The following is a 15,880-nucleotide window of genomic DNA, read 5'->3' as shown; positions in this document are numbered from 1 at the left end:
ATGGTAGTGCCCGCTCATCACTAGTTACCAGTACTGAGCACCGGAGCATGGTAGTGCCCGCTCATCACTAGTTACCAGTACTGAGCACCGGAGCATGGTAGTGCCCGCTCATCACTAGTTACGAGTACTGAGCACCCGAGCATGGTAGTGCCCGCTCATCACTAGTTACCAGTACTGAGCACCCGAGCATGGTAGTGCCCGCTCATCACTAGTTACGAGTACTGAGCACCCGAGCATGGTAGTGCCCGCTCATCACTAGTTACGAGTACTGAGCACCGGAGCATGGTAGTGCTCGCTCATCACTAGTTACCAGTACTGAGCACCGGAGCATGGTAGTGCTCGCTCATCACTAGTTACCAGTACTGAGCACCCGAGCATGGTAGTGCTCGCTCATCACTAGTTACGAGTACTGAGCACCGGAGCATGGTAGTGCTCGCTCATCACTAGTTACCAGTACTGAGCACCGGAGCATGGTAGTGCCCGCTCATCACTAGTTACGAGTACTGAGCACCCGAGCATGATAGTGCCCGCTCATCACTAGTTACGAGTACAGAGCACCTGAGCATTGTAGTGCCCACTCATCACTAGTTACCAGTACTGAGCACCTGAGCATGGTAGTGCTTACTCATCACTAGTTACGAGTACTGAGCACCTGAGCATGGTAGTGCCCGCTCATCACTAGTTACGAGTACTGAGCACCCGAGCATGGTAGAGCCCGCTCATCACTAGTTACGAGTACTGAGCACCTGAGCATGGTAGTGCTCGCTCATCACTAGTTACGAGTACTGAGCACCCGAGCATGGTAGTGCCCGCTCATCACTAGTTACGAGTACAGAGCACCCGAGCATGGTAGTGCCCGCTCATCACTAGTTACAAGTACTGAGCACCCGAGCATGGTAGTGCCCGCTCATCACTAGTTACGAGTACTGAGCACCTGAGCATGGTAGTGCCCGCTCATCACTAGTTACGAGTACTGAGCACCCGAGCATGGTAGTGCCCGCTCATCACTAGTTACAAGTACTGAGCACCCGAGCATGGTAGTGCCCGCTCATCACTAGTTACGAGTACTGAGCACCTGAGCATGGTAGTGCCCGCTCATCACTAGTTACGAGTACTGAGCACCCGAGCATGGTAGTGCCCGCTCATCACTAGTTACGAGTACAGAGCACCCGAGCATGGTAGTGCCCGCTCATCACTAGTTACGAGTACTGAGCACCCGAGCATGGTAGTGCCCGCTCATCACTAGTTACGAGTACAGAGCACCCGAGCATGGTAGTGCCCGCTCATCACTAGTTACGAGTACTGAGCACCTGAGCATGGTAGTGCCCGCTCATCACTAGTTACGAGTACTGAGCACCCGAGCATGGTAGTGCCCGCTCATCACTAGTTACGAGTACTGAGCACCTGAGCATGGTATAGCATTAAAAAATATTGTCATTCTGAGCTCATTAGCATTTGAGCTGCTGTTGTCGGATCCTACTGTAGCTTAATTCGTATTACTGTCACTTGTACGATATTAATAGGACATTTACTCATTATTGACACACAAACATCCACATTTTCTAATTTCTATATACTAAATATGTGCAAGGACTGATCAAATCAACAGCAGCTTCTTGTTCAGACCTTTCAACTAGCAAATATATGAGCTTCCCATTCCCTCCCTGATATTTATCATTGCAGCATCTTTCAACTTTATGTATCACGTTCTCTGAGCTGCGGGTGGTTATTAAGTAATTAGTTTTGTAATTGGTTTCTTGTATTTGTGTAGACGTAACGTTATGGGGGTTACATAAAATCGCTTTTTACAATGAGGGGGTTCTCTAATTAGTAGCTATTGTTCATTAAAAAATAAAAGAATGTGTGTTGTTCCAATGCTTGATGCCATATTGCAGAGGCAGTCTGTCCTACGTGGCACCATATGGCGGCACACAATGCCTACAGGCCAATAAAGTGAACCTGTAAGGATTCTTAGTGTCAATATACAGGGTCTGTGTACACGGCTTGTCGTGTGAATGAGGCCTGAGATGATGCTGCACAAAAAACTCCGTCTGTGAACGGAAATAGAAGTCCTAATTCTGTTATATGGATGGCTGATGTGGGCCTAAGAGGGATCAGTCACATTATTTGACAATACCGGCTGCATATATTATTGAATAGATCTCTTGGACCTGATGAAGCTGTTGTATTTACTTTCAAAATCTAAGTAAGATTGGCTGTATAATCCTATTTAAAAGTTTATATTGAAATGCTGCCCAATATATTTGATTGACGGTTCCTCAATGTCCCTCCTCACATATTGCAACTGAATCCCCAGCCATCTGGCATTATTGACAGCTTTTCAGTGTCCCTCCTCCCTGCTGCTGATTCTCCATTTAACTATCCTGATTGACAGCCCCTCAGTGTCCCTCCTCCTCCTGCTGCTGATTCTCCACCTAACAATCCTGATTGACAGCTCCTGTGTTCCTCCTGCGTATATTATGGAATAGATTTCTTGGACCTGATGAAGCTGTTGTATTCACTTTGAAAATCTAAGTAAGATTGGCTGTATAATCCTATTTAAAAGTTTATATTGAAATGCTACCCAATAAATTTGATTGACGGCTCCTCAATGTCCCGCCTCACCTATTGCAACTGAATCTCCACCCATCTGGCATTATTGACAGCTCTTCAGTGTCCTTTCTCCCTGCTGCTGATTCTCCATTTAACTATCCTGATTGACAGCTCCTCAGTGTCCCTCCTCCCTGCTGCTGCAGATTCTCCTCCTATCTGGCCCAATCGACAGCTCTTCAACATACCTCTTCCATACTGCTGCTGATTCTACACTTGTCTATCCTTATTAACAGCTCCTCAGTGTTCCCCTTACATGCTGCTGCAGAATCTGCTCCCATCTGGCCCGATTGACAGCTCTTCAACATACCTCTTCCATGCTGCTGCTGATTGTCCACCTAACTATCCTGATTAACAGCTCTTCACTGTCCCTCTTCCCTGCTGCTGATGGTTTTCTACCTACCTATCTTGAATGACCGCTCCTCACGTTTCATCCTCCCTGCTGCTGAATCTTTTCCCAGCTGACCTGACTGACAGCTCCTCACAGTCCCTCTTCCATGCTGCTGCTTAATGACCACCTATCTATCCTGATTGACAGCTCCTGAGTGTTCCTCCTCCCTGCTGCTGCTAAATCTGCTCCTATCTCCTGGAACCTCAAGACACCCCTCTTCCAACAAGCCTACAACCTACAATAGCCCTCAGTCCAGTAGACCACTGCGCAACCAGCTCTGTCCTCACCTATTGTGTCCTCACCCATTCCCTGTAGACTGTGAGCCCTCGCGGGTAGGGTCCTCTCTCCTCCTATACCAGTCTGTTTTTTACTGTTAATGATTGTTGTATGTATACCCTCTTTCACTTGTAAAGCGCCATGGAATAAATGGCGCTATAATAATAAATATAATAATATCTGACTGACAACTTTTCATAGTCCCTCTTTGACGCTCCTGACTATCCACCTAACCATCCTGACTGACATCTACTCAGTGTCCCTCCTCCCTGCTGTGATCTCACATTGCTCAGTACAAGCTGCAGCTATCACTCCCGCTGGGTGGACGGAGTCTGAATAGACCTGGTCTCTTGAGCTCCCTCACTCTATAGCTGAACTCATAAAATTCGTAGAATTCTACAGCTATTCTGAAATGGAATCTCTGATTAAATACACAGGCCTCATCAGGTCCAAAATAACTATTGGATCATGTATACAGATTATGTAAATAAGGCTGCTTTCACACATCCGGTTTTTGCTGAGCGGCACAATACGGTGCTTTGCAGAAAAAACGCAACCGTTTTTTTTTTGCCGCCGGTTGCGTTTGTTTCTGCATAGACTTGCATTAGCGCCGTATTGTGCCGCATGGCCTTGCGTTGCGTCCGGTTTTTGCCGGATGCGGCATATTTAGCCCATGTGGCGACCGGATGGAACGTTGCCTGGCACGTTTTTTTGTGCGGCAAAAAACCGCATTGCGCCAGATCCGGCGCGATTTACAATACAAGCCTATGGACGCCGGATGCGGCGTCCTGCGGCAAAAACCACACCCGGCCGCCGGATTTTTGCACTGCGCATGCTCAGTACCAAGCCGCATCCGTCAAAAAACGGACGGGCCACATGGAAACACTTATGCAACGGATCCGGTTTTTTCGCCGCATCCGTTGCATAGGTTTTTGAGCCGCACTGCAAAAACCGGATGTGTGAAAGCAGCCTAAGGTTTTTAATGTCGCCAACAGCCTTGTCTTATGGTAGCTATACTCATATAAAATGTCTGAAGTCCATGGCTACATGTCGGTGGTGTATTTTTCGGTTATGTCTTTTATAGGTAGTTGAGAAGTCAAATATTTGGCAACTACTTGATGCACTACACGTATGATATGTGCGTGCTATATGCTGAACCTAAAAAGTTTCTCACAGGGTCTCCTATATGAAAATTTGTCCAGACAAGAAGTGGAGGCATCTGTCTGATGTCTATCATTCAGGTCATTAGTAGTGGTCAAGTCAAGACATTTCACAACTTGTCTAAGCGACTTGGACAAATATCAAAAATCTTAAATATCTGAAACCTGAGAGTTGCGTCCACTTCCCATCTTTCTGTAGTTCCAGAAAGAACAGTTTAGATTAGATAACCCCATGTTTAAATTGCATGTGCCCCTTAGAGAAGTAATTTGCTTCCAGAAAATCCAGTCATTATCATTTACCCACTGAAATTAACCGGCATTGATATCATTCATTATTTTTATATTCTTCCAAACATGAGAGCCTTGGTGGATGCAAGTTTTGAGTTTAAAGAGTAACTATATTTTGTTAAGAAATTTTACTAATGTTCAGAATTTGCAAAATTTGTTTAGTACTCAATTTTTTTTAACTGGCTTCATTCTCTCTCAATTTCCACGCTGAAAGGACTGTTTTAACTGCCTTGTTCATGCACTTTGAGTAGCTGTTTTACACTGTAAGAGTAGCAACTACCTCAGTCTAAAGTTCCCCGATCCTCCCCTATGCTTATACAGGGAAGAAGTTTATAAATAATGTTTGGGTATAAGAGAAGGCAGAAGAGCAGTTCACAAAGGTGTATGGATGTTTTCTAGGACTGGAGTTCAAAACAGCTAAGAACAAGGCAGTTAAAACAGCCCTTTCAGCATAGAGTTAAAAGCAAATGAAACAAGATAAAGTAATGGAGTAAATTATAAAAGTTCATACATTTTCATTAAGAATACATATATATAATTTTTAAATAATGTTGTTACTCTAATCAATATAATGGAGTATGTTATGAAAGTTCTCAACTTTGCAAAAACTGATCAATAATTAAATAAAAAAAAGTTATTCTTTAATCAACACAAAGAAAAAAAAACAGGTGCTCCTTTAAAGTTGGCTGTAAAACTCAATTTACATGCTGGAAGGGCTGTTTTAACTGCCTTGTTCAAGCACTTTGAGTAGCTGTTTTACACTGCAAGACTAACTACTATTTGTACCTCAATCTGAAGTTCCCTGATCCTCTCCTTTGTTAAGACAGTAAAAAAGAAAAGTTTAAAAATAATGTCTGGGCTTGAAAGAAAGAAGAAGTGAAGATCACACAGGTCTATGGATATTTGCTAGACCCGCAGTTCAAAACAGCTAGAAAAAAGGCAGCTAAAACAACCCTTTCAGCATTGCTTTTTTAAGCAGTGGAATCAAGAAAAGGTAATGGAGTATATTATGAAAGTTTGTAACTTTGCAAAAACTATTCAATAATTAAATTAAAAAAAACAAAACAAAACAGGTGCTCCTTTGCAGTTGGCTGTAAACCCAATTTCCATGCTAAAAGGATTGTTTTAACTGCCTTGTTCATGCATGTTGAGTAGCTTTTTTTTTACACTGCAAGACTAGCAACTACCAATGCCTCAGTCTGAAGTTCCCTGATCCTCTCCTATGTTTAGACAGGATTACTTACAGCAAGATGGGCTGCAGTGTGTACATCGCCCTGGCCAAAAACTAGTACTCTATCAGGATACAGCCAACCCCCCACTAAAGTGGAAGCGTCACAGGTGCAGGAGGAGCAGATCACACACACACCTCCATGGAATGGAGGAGGGCGATTGCTAGATGATTAAAACTGCACACTAGTGGCTTGCATAGAGCGCTGTTCACACATGCAGATAACACAGTCACAAACCCGCAGCCTATTAGGTGACGCCCATACTATTAGATCAGGCGGGCTGCCAAGCCGTACCCCACCTGTGTTTCATGCACGGACAGACACTCTACAGTGCAAGGCCCAACAGAAAGGGGCCTGGCTGTATCTTGTCCAAAAAAATAAATATGAGGTTTTAGTTGGTATTTATGGCCATAAAAACGTAACCCTACAACCCGCGTCACGGAACCTCATGTTTGTAGGTCCCTACTCTAAATATAAACATAGCAACAAAAAGATGTTGCTATGTTTAGAAAGGGAAAAAGTTTTTTTTAAATAATGTCTGGGCATGAGAAAAGGAAGAAGTGACATTCACACAGGTGTACAGATATTTGCTACATCTACAGTTAAAAACAGCTACGAACAAGGCAGTTAAAACAGCCCTTTCAGACTAGAGATTGAAAGCAGATGAAGCATGATAAGGAAATGGAGTATATTATGAAAGTTCTCAACATTGCAAAAACTGATCAATAAATGAAAAAAAGTTGAGTTACTCTTTAATCAACACAAAGAAATAAACCAAGTGCTCCTTTATAGTTATTAGTGCTTTACAAGTGAAAGGGTATCCATCAAAACAAGTACAACAATCATTAACAATACAAACCAGGCTGGTATAGGAGGATAGAGGAGGATAGAGGACCCTGCCCACGAGGGCTCACAGTCTACAGGGAATGGGTGAGGACACAATAGGTGAGGACAGAGCTGGTTGCGCAGTGGTGTACTGGACTGAGGGCTATTGTAGGTTGTAGGCTTATTGGAAGAGGTGGGTCTTCAGGTTCCTCTTGAAGCTTTCCACGGTAGAAGAGAGTCTGATATGCTGAGGTAGAGCGTTCGAGAGTATGGGGTAGGCACAGGAGAAATCTTGTATGCGATTGTGGGAAGAGGAGATAAGAGAGGAGCAGAGAAGGAGATCTTGTGAGGTTCTGAGGTTATGTGCAGGTAGGTACCGGGAGACTAGATCATAGATGTATGGAGGAGACAGGTTGTGGATGGCTTTGTATGTCATGGTTAGGGTTTTGAACTGGAGTCTTTAGGCAATGGGAAGCCAGTGAAGGGATTGGCAGAGTGGTGAAGCTGAGAGAGGTGGATTCATCTGGCCTCAGAGTTTAGGATAGATTGGAGGGGTGCAAAAGTGTTGGAAGGGAGGCCAGAAAGCAGGAGGTTGCAGTAGTTGAGGTGGGAGATGATGAGGGCATGTACTAGTATTTTAGCTGGTTCTTACAGTTGTCTGTAAACCCAATTTTCATGCTGAAAGGACTGTTTTAGCTGATTGATCATCATTTTGAGTAGCTGGTTTACACTGCAAGACTAGCAACTATCTGTACCTCAGTCTAAAGTTCTCCTATATTTCCACAGGAAAAAAAGCTTGTAAATAATGTCTGAACATGAGAGAAGGAAGTAGAGACGTTCACACAGGTGTACGGATATTTGCTAGATCCACAGTTCAAAACAGCTATACAAAAGGCAGTTAAAACAGCCCTTCCAGCCTAGAGTTTGAAAGCAAAGGCAGCAAGATAAAGTAACAGAGTAAATTACAAACGTTCATGAATTTTCATTCAGAATTTTTTTTTTTTTAAAAAAAAGTTTAGTTACTCTTTAATCAATACAAAGAAATAAACCAGGTCCTCCCTTAAAGTTGGCTGCAAATATCAGATTGTATTATTGTGTGAATCAGGCCATTGTTAGTCTACCAAAAATATCTGATTCAAAAAGTTTTATAGGTGTGACCTGTAGCGGAAAAAAAATCATTCATCTCCGTGCTTCCCAACTATGCGAAAACGTTACATCAGTGGACAGTAGTAAACTTAATTAATCTAATCAGAGTTAAAGACAAAAAAAAGATACATTTGTCAAATTTCGGTTCTTTTTGTATTTTCTACTCGCAACAATTAGAGTCCACACGGAGCCTGATTCTGGAGATTATATACTTCAGTTTTCTATAATTTCTTTCTCTGGAAGTAGAAATTTCAAATCCCGTTTTCTTCTGTAAAGCCCAATTACCCACGCCTATCGCATTACTCGTATGCACCCCATGTGTCACGTAAAAAGTTGTTCTGTATTCATTAAGCCGCCTCGTACAGCTCCCCGTGTTACAATAGCCGACTGATGAGCGTCATAAAAATATAATGCTGCGCAAAAAGCGCACAACGTCGATATTTCATTCATAATCGACACGGTTGGACTGTTTTAAATGTATAATTTAAAGGGGATGTCTACGGTGGAACCAGCCCACCTGTGCGATATTACGTGGATGATTGTGGCATTCCCAAGTATTAGGCGGGATTGACACTGTTGAGGATGGAAAAAACTAGTTGTATCAATCTGCATGGGGTCAAATTGACCCGTGGTACCATATAAGGGTTAAATAGTTCTGTAACACGAGGCCTAATAAAAAAAAAAACACTTAATCCAAGTAGAAAAACATGGTTAGTTCCTGTAAAGTGAGTCCTTGCAAAAAAATAATAATAAAAAAAAAAATAATAATAATAATAATAATACAAAATAATAATAAAAAGCTCAAATTAGCTGAAATTCTTTGTTTCCGTGCAGTGAACCGTGGACATAAAATTTAAGGCATTGATCAAAGTTTTTTTTTCTCTAGAAACAGCGCCACTTGTGACCACAGGTTGTGTCTGGTATTGCAGCTCAGCTTATTTGCTGTGGATGAGGCTCAGCTACAATACCAGACGTGTGGCATTATTTTTGGGAGATTGCAGCCGTAATACTTCCATTTTTATACATCCTATACTATGTTTGTTTGGTTTTTTTTAGACACAGCGCCACTTGTGATCACAGGCTGTGTCTGGTATTGCAGCTCAGCTTATTTACTGTTAATGAGGCTGAGCTGCAATACCAGACGTGTGGGGTTATTTTTGGGAGATTGCAGCCATAATACTTCCATTTTTATACATCCTATACAATGTATTTTTTTTTTTTTCTAGAAACAGCGCCACTTGAGATCACAGGCTGTGTCTGGTATTGCAGCTCAGCTTATTTGCTGTGAATGAGGCTCAGCTGCAATACCAGACGTGTGGGGTTATTTTTGGGAGATTGCAGCCGTAATATTTCCATTTTTATACATCCTATACAATGTATTTTTTTTAGAAACCGCGCCACTTGTGACCACAGGTTGTGTCTGGTATTGCAGCTCAGCTTATTTGCTAGGAATGTGGCTGAGCTGCAATACCAGACGTGTGGAGTTTTTATTGGGGAGATTGCAGCCGTAATGTTTCCAATTTTAAACATCACTTTCAAACTAAAGAGGTCGTACATGATTGAAACAAAAACAGTCAATATTTTTTAAATTCTTTTTTCCCCTCCAGAAACAGCGCCACATCCATTCCATGGTCTGTGTTTGACAATACAGCTCGTTAACTTAAATAATAAATAAATAAATAAATTAAATGAAAGGTTGAGATGCAATACCAAACTCGACCATTAGACAAGAGTGGCGCTATTTCCAAGTCATACCAAAGTCCATACAATTTAATGAGCCTTGTTGGTGCATTTTCCTGTTCATTTCTCATTCTGACTAACCATTCATTTATCCAAGTCGTTATGATAAGGAGCGGTAAAGGGAATTTGGGGATTTATTTCCAAAACATAAATCCAATGCTTTTGATATATATTGTTGTGGTTAATGTCCATTTAATTTGCAGTAGGTCAATTTCTTTTAGATGAAAATGCAAGGTCACATAATGCTGCGGGCCGGTGGTCTCCAACCTGAGACTTTTCGGGTGGAGGGCCCCTGGTTGGAGGCCGCAGCCTGAGACTGGGGGGGTCATTTTTAGACTGTTCTGTTCTATTCACAGGTTGATTCTCTTTAATTTTGAAATATTTTGATTTCTAAAAATACCCATTTTTTTTTATTCCCTTCCTACCAAATTCTGCAAAAGTAAATTTTTTTTTTGGAAACTATCTGTGGCTCATTGGCTGATAACAATGTATATATAGTGTGTGTGTGTGTGTGTGTGTGTGTGTGTATGATATATATATATATATATATACATTGTCTGTAGCACCCAGCATCACCCAGGATAGTAACTGTCTCTCTGTGTCTCTCCCTCTCCCACTGTCTCCCTCTCTGTCTCTCTGTGTGTGTCCCTGTGTCCCCACGTGTGTGTCTGTGTCTGTGTGTCTGTGTATCTTGTTCTGTCTCTGTCTCTCTGTGTGTCTGTGCCCCTGTCCCTGTCTCTGTGTGTCCCTGTCTCTGTGTGTCCCTGTCTCTGTGTGTCCCTGTCTCTGTGTGTCCCTGTCTATGCGTGTCCCTGTCTATGCGTGTCCCTGTCTATGCGTGTCCCTGTCTATGCGTGTCCCTGTCTATGCGTGTCCCTGTACCAGTTTCCGCATGTCTCTTTTGGTGTGTCTCTCTCTGTGTGTCTTTGTGACACACACAGAGACACAAAGAGACAGAGATACACTGAGACACACAGACATGGACACATTCACACAGAGACAGAGACAGAGACAAGCAGGGACAGACACAGGGACAAACAGACGCACACAAGGGAAATGGACACACACAGGGACATACACAGGGACAGAGACAAACAGAGACACACACACAGTGTCAGGGATACACAGAGACAAACAGACGCACACAGGGACACACAGTGACAGGGACACACAGACAGAAACAAAATGACACACACAGGGTCAGGGACACACAGTGACAGGGACACACAGTGACAGGGACACACACACACACAGGGTCAGGGACACACAGTGATCGGGACACAGTGACCGGGACACACAGACACACACAGGGTCAGGGACACACAGACACACACAGGGTCAGGGACACACAGAGACAAACAGACGCACACAGGGACACACAGACAGAAACAAACAGGGACACACAGTGACAGGGACACACAGTGACGGGGACACACAGTGACGGGGACACACAGTGACGGGGACACACAGTGACGGGGACACACAGTGACAGGGACACACAGGCAGAAACAAACAGACACACACAAGGTCAGGGACACACAGAGACAAACAGACGCACACAGGGTCAGGGACACACAGAGACAAACAGAGACGCACACAGGGTCAGGGACACACGGAGACAAACAGAACCACACAGGGTCAGGGACACACAGAGACAAACAGAGACGCACACAGGGTCAGGGACACACATAGACAAACAGACGCAGACAGGGTCAGGGACACACAGAGACAAACAGAGACGCACACAGGGCCAGGGACACACAGACACACACAGGGTCAGGGACACACAGAGACAAACAGGGTCAGGGACACACAGAGACAAACAGACGCAGACAGGGACACACACAGAGACAAACAGAGACGCACACAGGGTCAGGGACACACAGAGACAAACAGACGCACACAGGGTCAGGGACACACAGAGACAAACAGAGATGCACACAGGGCCAGGGACACAGAGACAAACAGAGACGCACACAGGTTCAGGGACACACAGAGACAAACAGATGCAGACAGGGACACACAGAGACAAACAGAGACGCACACAGGGTCAGGGACACACAGAGACAAACAGACGCAGACAGGGACACACAGAGACAAACAGAGACGCACACAGGGCCAGGGACACACAGAGACAAACAGAGACACACACAGGGTCAGGGACACACAGAGACAGAGAGACAAAAAGACAGTTATTATCCCGGGAAATGCCGGGTACTACAGCTGATAAATAAAGCCACAGATTAATTTACAATAATCTTTTACTTTTTTTTTTACTATATATATAAAACATTTTTTGTTATTACTTATTCATAAATGACCAACTTTATAGTAATTGGAGACTAGAAGTAACACGACTCTTCAAAAGGTAAAAATTCTTGCTTCATTTTTGACAATTTTTAGACCCACATTTTAAATTTGGTAAATTTAACATTTTTTTAAAAAACTTATTGGAACATTTGAAAGCCTTCAATAATCACAAAACGTATTTTTTTTTTATTGTGGTCACTTTCCAGATTAGATTGCATCAACCTGTAACATTGGTTTTAAGGATTTATTTTTTTTTTACTAATGGGAATTTCCAACTTGGTGTCGGTATCTGAATTTATTTTCTTTTAATCTCTCTGTCCCATTTCCTGCTCTTTCCTTGGAGAAGAAGGGGTCCACACCGAGGAGCTGGACAGTGAACTAGGTAATTTGTGCCTCTTTGTTTTTACCTTTCACAGCTGCAAACACCAGATTTTACTGTTTTTTGTTTATTTAAAGATATGAAAAATTAGTTCTCAATTAAAGGCGTGAATATTTATTTCCTATTTGACTGACGGCAGTCTTTACTGTTGATTGAAGCGTTTATTCTGATTGGTCAAAAAGCATCATGTGACCATGCATCTACTTTTTTTCTCACTTTCAAAACCTAACACTGTTGCTATTGTTGTTTTTCTCAATTGGGACTTTTACTATGAGGATTATTTTTTGTTTAAATTTAGGAACATGTAACATTAGCTTTCCTCGCATGTCTAGTTTGTAAATACTTTTGTTATAAAAAAATAAAAAAAAATATAGAGCACTTTTATTAGAGCTCATTGGGTCGTCCCTCTGCTACTCTTCTTGGAAATAGTTAACTGATAGCTCATTGGATCATTCTTCCTGGAAGAAGTTAACTGAGAGTTCATTGGGTCGTCCCTCTGCTATTCCTCCTGGAACCTGTTAACTGAGAGCTCACTGGGTCGTTCCTCTGTTATTCCTCCTGAAATCCGTTAACTGAGAGTTCATTGGGTCGTCCCTCTGTTATTCCTTCTGGAACCTGTTAACTGAAACCTCACTGGGTCGTCCCTCTGCTATTCCTCCTGGAATCCGTTAACAAAGTTCATTGGGTCGTCCCTCTGCTATTCCTCCTGGACTCACTTAACTGAGACCTCATTGGGTCGTCCCTCTACTATTCCTCCTGGAATCAGTTAACAGAGAGCTCACTGGGTCGTCCCTCTGTTATTCCTTCTGAAATCTGTTAACTGAGAGCTCATTGGGTCATCCCTCTGCTATTCCTCCTAGAATCAGTTAACTGAGACCTCACTGGGTCGTCCCTCTACTATTCCTCCTGGAATCAGTTAACTGATAATTGGGTTTTACCATTAACCTTCCTAATAGGGAATGTCTCGAAACACTGTCTGACATTGCCAATAGTACTTGGACAATGTCACATTGAGAAGTGACACATTTTATTGACCTGGAGAGCGATAAGACCCAACCTTTTTGCTTATTTCCAGGAGTAATAACAGAAGGACGGCGCAATGCGGAGTCCTAGAAAAAAATGCTCCAGAATTAATGTTTTATCAGTAATACAAAAATTTGCTCAAAACAAAAATGTCTGGAGAGGTCCCTGATCCTTCATTCTTTTCCATGTTCTTGCATGTAGAAGTCTTTTAGTCATCCCTAAAGAAAAATTAAAAGCACAATAACACTGACTAACACCTTCTTATGTGCACACATTATTTAGTGCTTTTTGTAGAGAAGTTTTTGGAAGAAAATAAGATGGACGGTTTTGAAATTGATATCTGCGCCATAGACTTGAGTAAGGTGCATGTGCGACCTGATGTCTGGGTGTTCCAGTTTTGGAAAACCCCTCTCTCCAGGCTTCACTCTATTAATTTTTGAAAAAAACTTCTTTTCACACCCTCCATGAGTCCAGCACTGAATTGACTGCACTGCTGTAGAACTACAGCCAGGAAAGAGGGACTTGCGAACTGTCATTTTTTTTTTTTTTTTTTTTTTTTTACACATTCCAGTTTTGGAAAACCCCACTCCTCAGGCTTCAATTTATTTATTTTTTTGAAAAACATATTTTTGCACCCTCCTTGAGTCCAGTGCTGAATTTTCTGCAGCACGATCAAACTACAGCCAGGAAAGAGGGACTTGTGAACTGTCAGATGATTTTTGTTTTTTACACTTTCCAATTTTGGAAAAACCCTCTCCCCAGACTTCAATTGATTTATTTATTTTTAAAAACTTCTTTTCGCATTCTCCATGAGATTAGCACTGAATTAGCTGCAGCACTGTTATACTCAAGCCAGAAAAGAGGGACTTGTGAACCGGCAGACAATTTTCAATCAGGATCCTAACTGTGGACAAACAAATTCTAGCATTTTTTTTTATCACAAAGGGGTGGTCTAAACCCCTCTCCCCAGGCTTCAATATATTTATTTTTGAAAAACTTATTTTTGCACCCTCCACGAGTCCAGCGCTGAATTGACTGCACTGCTGTAGAACTACAGCCAGGAAAGAGGGACTTGCGAACTGTCAGATGATTTTTCATTCAGGATCCTAACTGTGAACCGATTCTTCAATTTATTTTTTAATCTCAAAGGGTTATTCCAGTTTTAGAAAACCCCTCTCCAATGACTTCAATTTATTAATTTTAGAAAAATAAACACCTTTTCATACCCTTCACGAGTCCAGCGTTGAATTGGCTGCACTGCTGTCGAACTACAGCCATGAAAGAGGGACTTGTGAACTGTCAGATGATTTTTGTTTTTTACACTTTCCAATTTTGGAAAACCCCTTTCCCCAGACTTCAAATTATTTATTTATTTTTAAAAACTTCTTTTCGCATTCTCCATGAGATTAGCACTGAATTAGCTGCACCACTGTTATACTCGAGCCAGGAAAGAGGGACTTGTGAACTGGCAGACAATTTTTCTGTTAAGATCCTAACGGTAGACAAACAAATTCTACCATTTTTTTTTATCACAAAGGGGTATTCTAAACCCCTCTCCCCAGGCTTCAATATACGTATTTTTGAAAAACTTATTTATGAACCCTTAACGTGTCCAGCGCTGAATTGACTGCACTGCTGTAGAACTACAGCCAGGAAATAGGGACCTGCGAACTGTGAGATGATTTTTCATTCAGGATCCTAACTGTGGACCAATTCTTCAATTTGTTTTTTTAATCTCAAAGGGGTATTCCAGTTTTAGAAAACCCCTCTCTCCAGGCTTCACTTTATTAATTTTTGAAAAAAACTTCTTTCACACCCTCCACGAGTCTAGCGCTGAATTGACTGCACTGCTGTTGAACTACAGCCATGAAAGAGGGAATTGCGAACTGTCAGACAATTTTTGATTTTTACACTTTCCAATTTTGGAAAACCCCTCTCCCCAGACTTCAATTTATTTATTTTTAAAAACGTCTTTTCGCATCCTCCATGAGATTAGCACTGAATTAGTTGCAGCACTGTTATACTCGAGCCAGGAAGGAGGGACTTGTGAACTGGCAGACAATTTTTCATTCAAGATCCTAACGGTGGACAAACAAATTCTACCATTTTTTTTATCACAAAAGGGTATTCTAAACCGCTCCCAATTTATTTTTGAAAAACTTATTTTTGCACCCTTGCGCTGAATTGACTGCACTGCTGTATAGAACTACAGCCAGGAAAGAAGGACTTGCGAACTGTCAGATCCTAACTGTGGACAAATTCTTAAATTTAATTTTTAATCTTAGAGGGTTATTCCAGTTTTGGAAAACCCCTTTCCCCAGACTTCAATTTATTAATTTTTGGAGAAAAAAAATTCACACCCTTCACGAGCCCAGCGCTGAATTGACTGCACTGCTGTCGAACTACAGCCAGGAAAGAGGGACCTGCGAACTGTCAGAAGAGGAGGAGAAAGGAGAAAGCCACTGCACAATAGATGAACTGTTAGTCTAGCAGAAATTTTTGT

The 15,880-nt window shown here is 42.2% G+C and overlaps 1 protein-coding gene across 9 annotated transcripts in view; it reads left to right on the top strand.

The window, feature by feature from the left end:
• Positions 1 to 15,880, top strand: part of MAGI1 (membrane associated guanylate kinase, WW and PDZ domain containing 1) — a 713,270-nt gene that overhangs the window by 559,373 nt on the left and 138,017 nt on the right. For 4 of the 9 annotated variants that reach the window (XM_075321383.1, XM_075321379.1, XM_075321387.1 and 1 more), the window contains exon 7: positions 12,319 to 12,357. The exons of 1 other annotated variant lie outside the window; for it this stretch is intronic. In XM_075321383.1, the coding sequence (XP_075177498.1) occupies positions 12,319 to 12,357 (39 nt within the window). The remainder of the gene's footprint in view (positions 1 to 12,318; positions 12,358 to 15,880) is intronic. 4 more of the 9 variants (XM_075321385.1, XM_075321380.1, XM_075321388.1 and 1 more) reach the window with 2 other exon arrangements.

The sequence above is a fragment of the Anomaloglossus baeobatrachus genome, chromosome 8 (genome assembly GCF_048569485.1).
Source record: "Anomaloglossus baeobatrachus isolate aAnoBae1 chromosome 8, aAnoBae1.hap1, whole genome shotgun sequence".
NCBI classification, from domain to species: Eukaryota; Metazoa; Chordata; class Amphibia; order Anura; family Aromobatidae; genus Anomaloglossus; species Anomaloglossus baeobatrachus.
The sequence above is the reverse complement of the archived record's forward strand: the minus strand, read 5'-3'. Positions and strand labels throughout refer to the sequence as shown.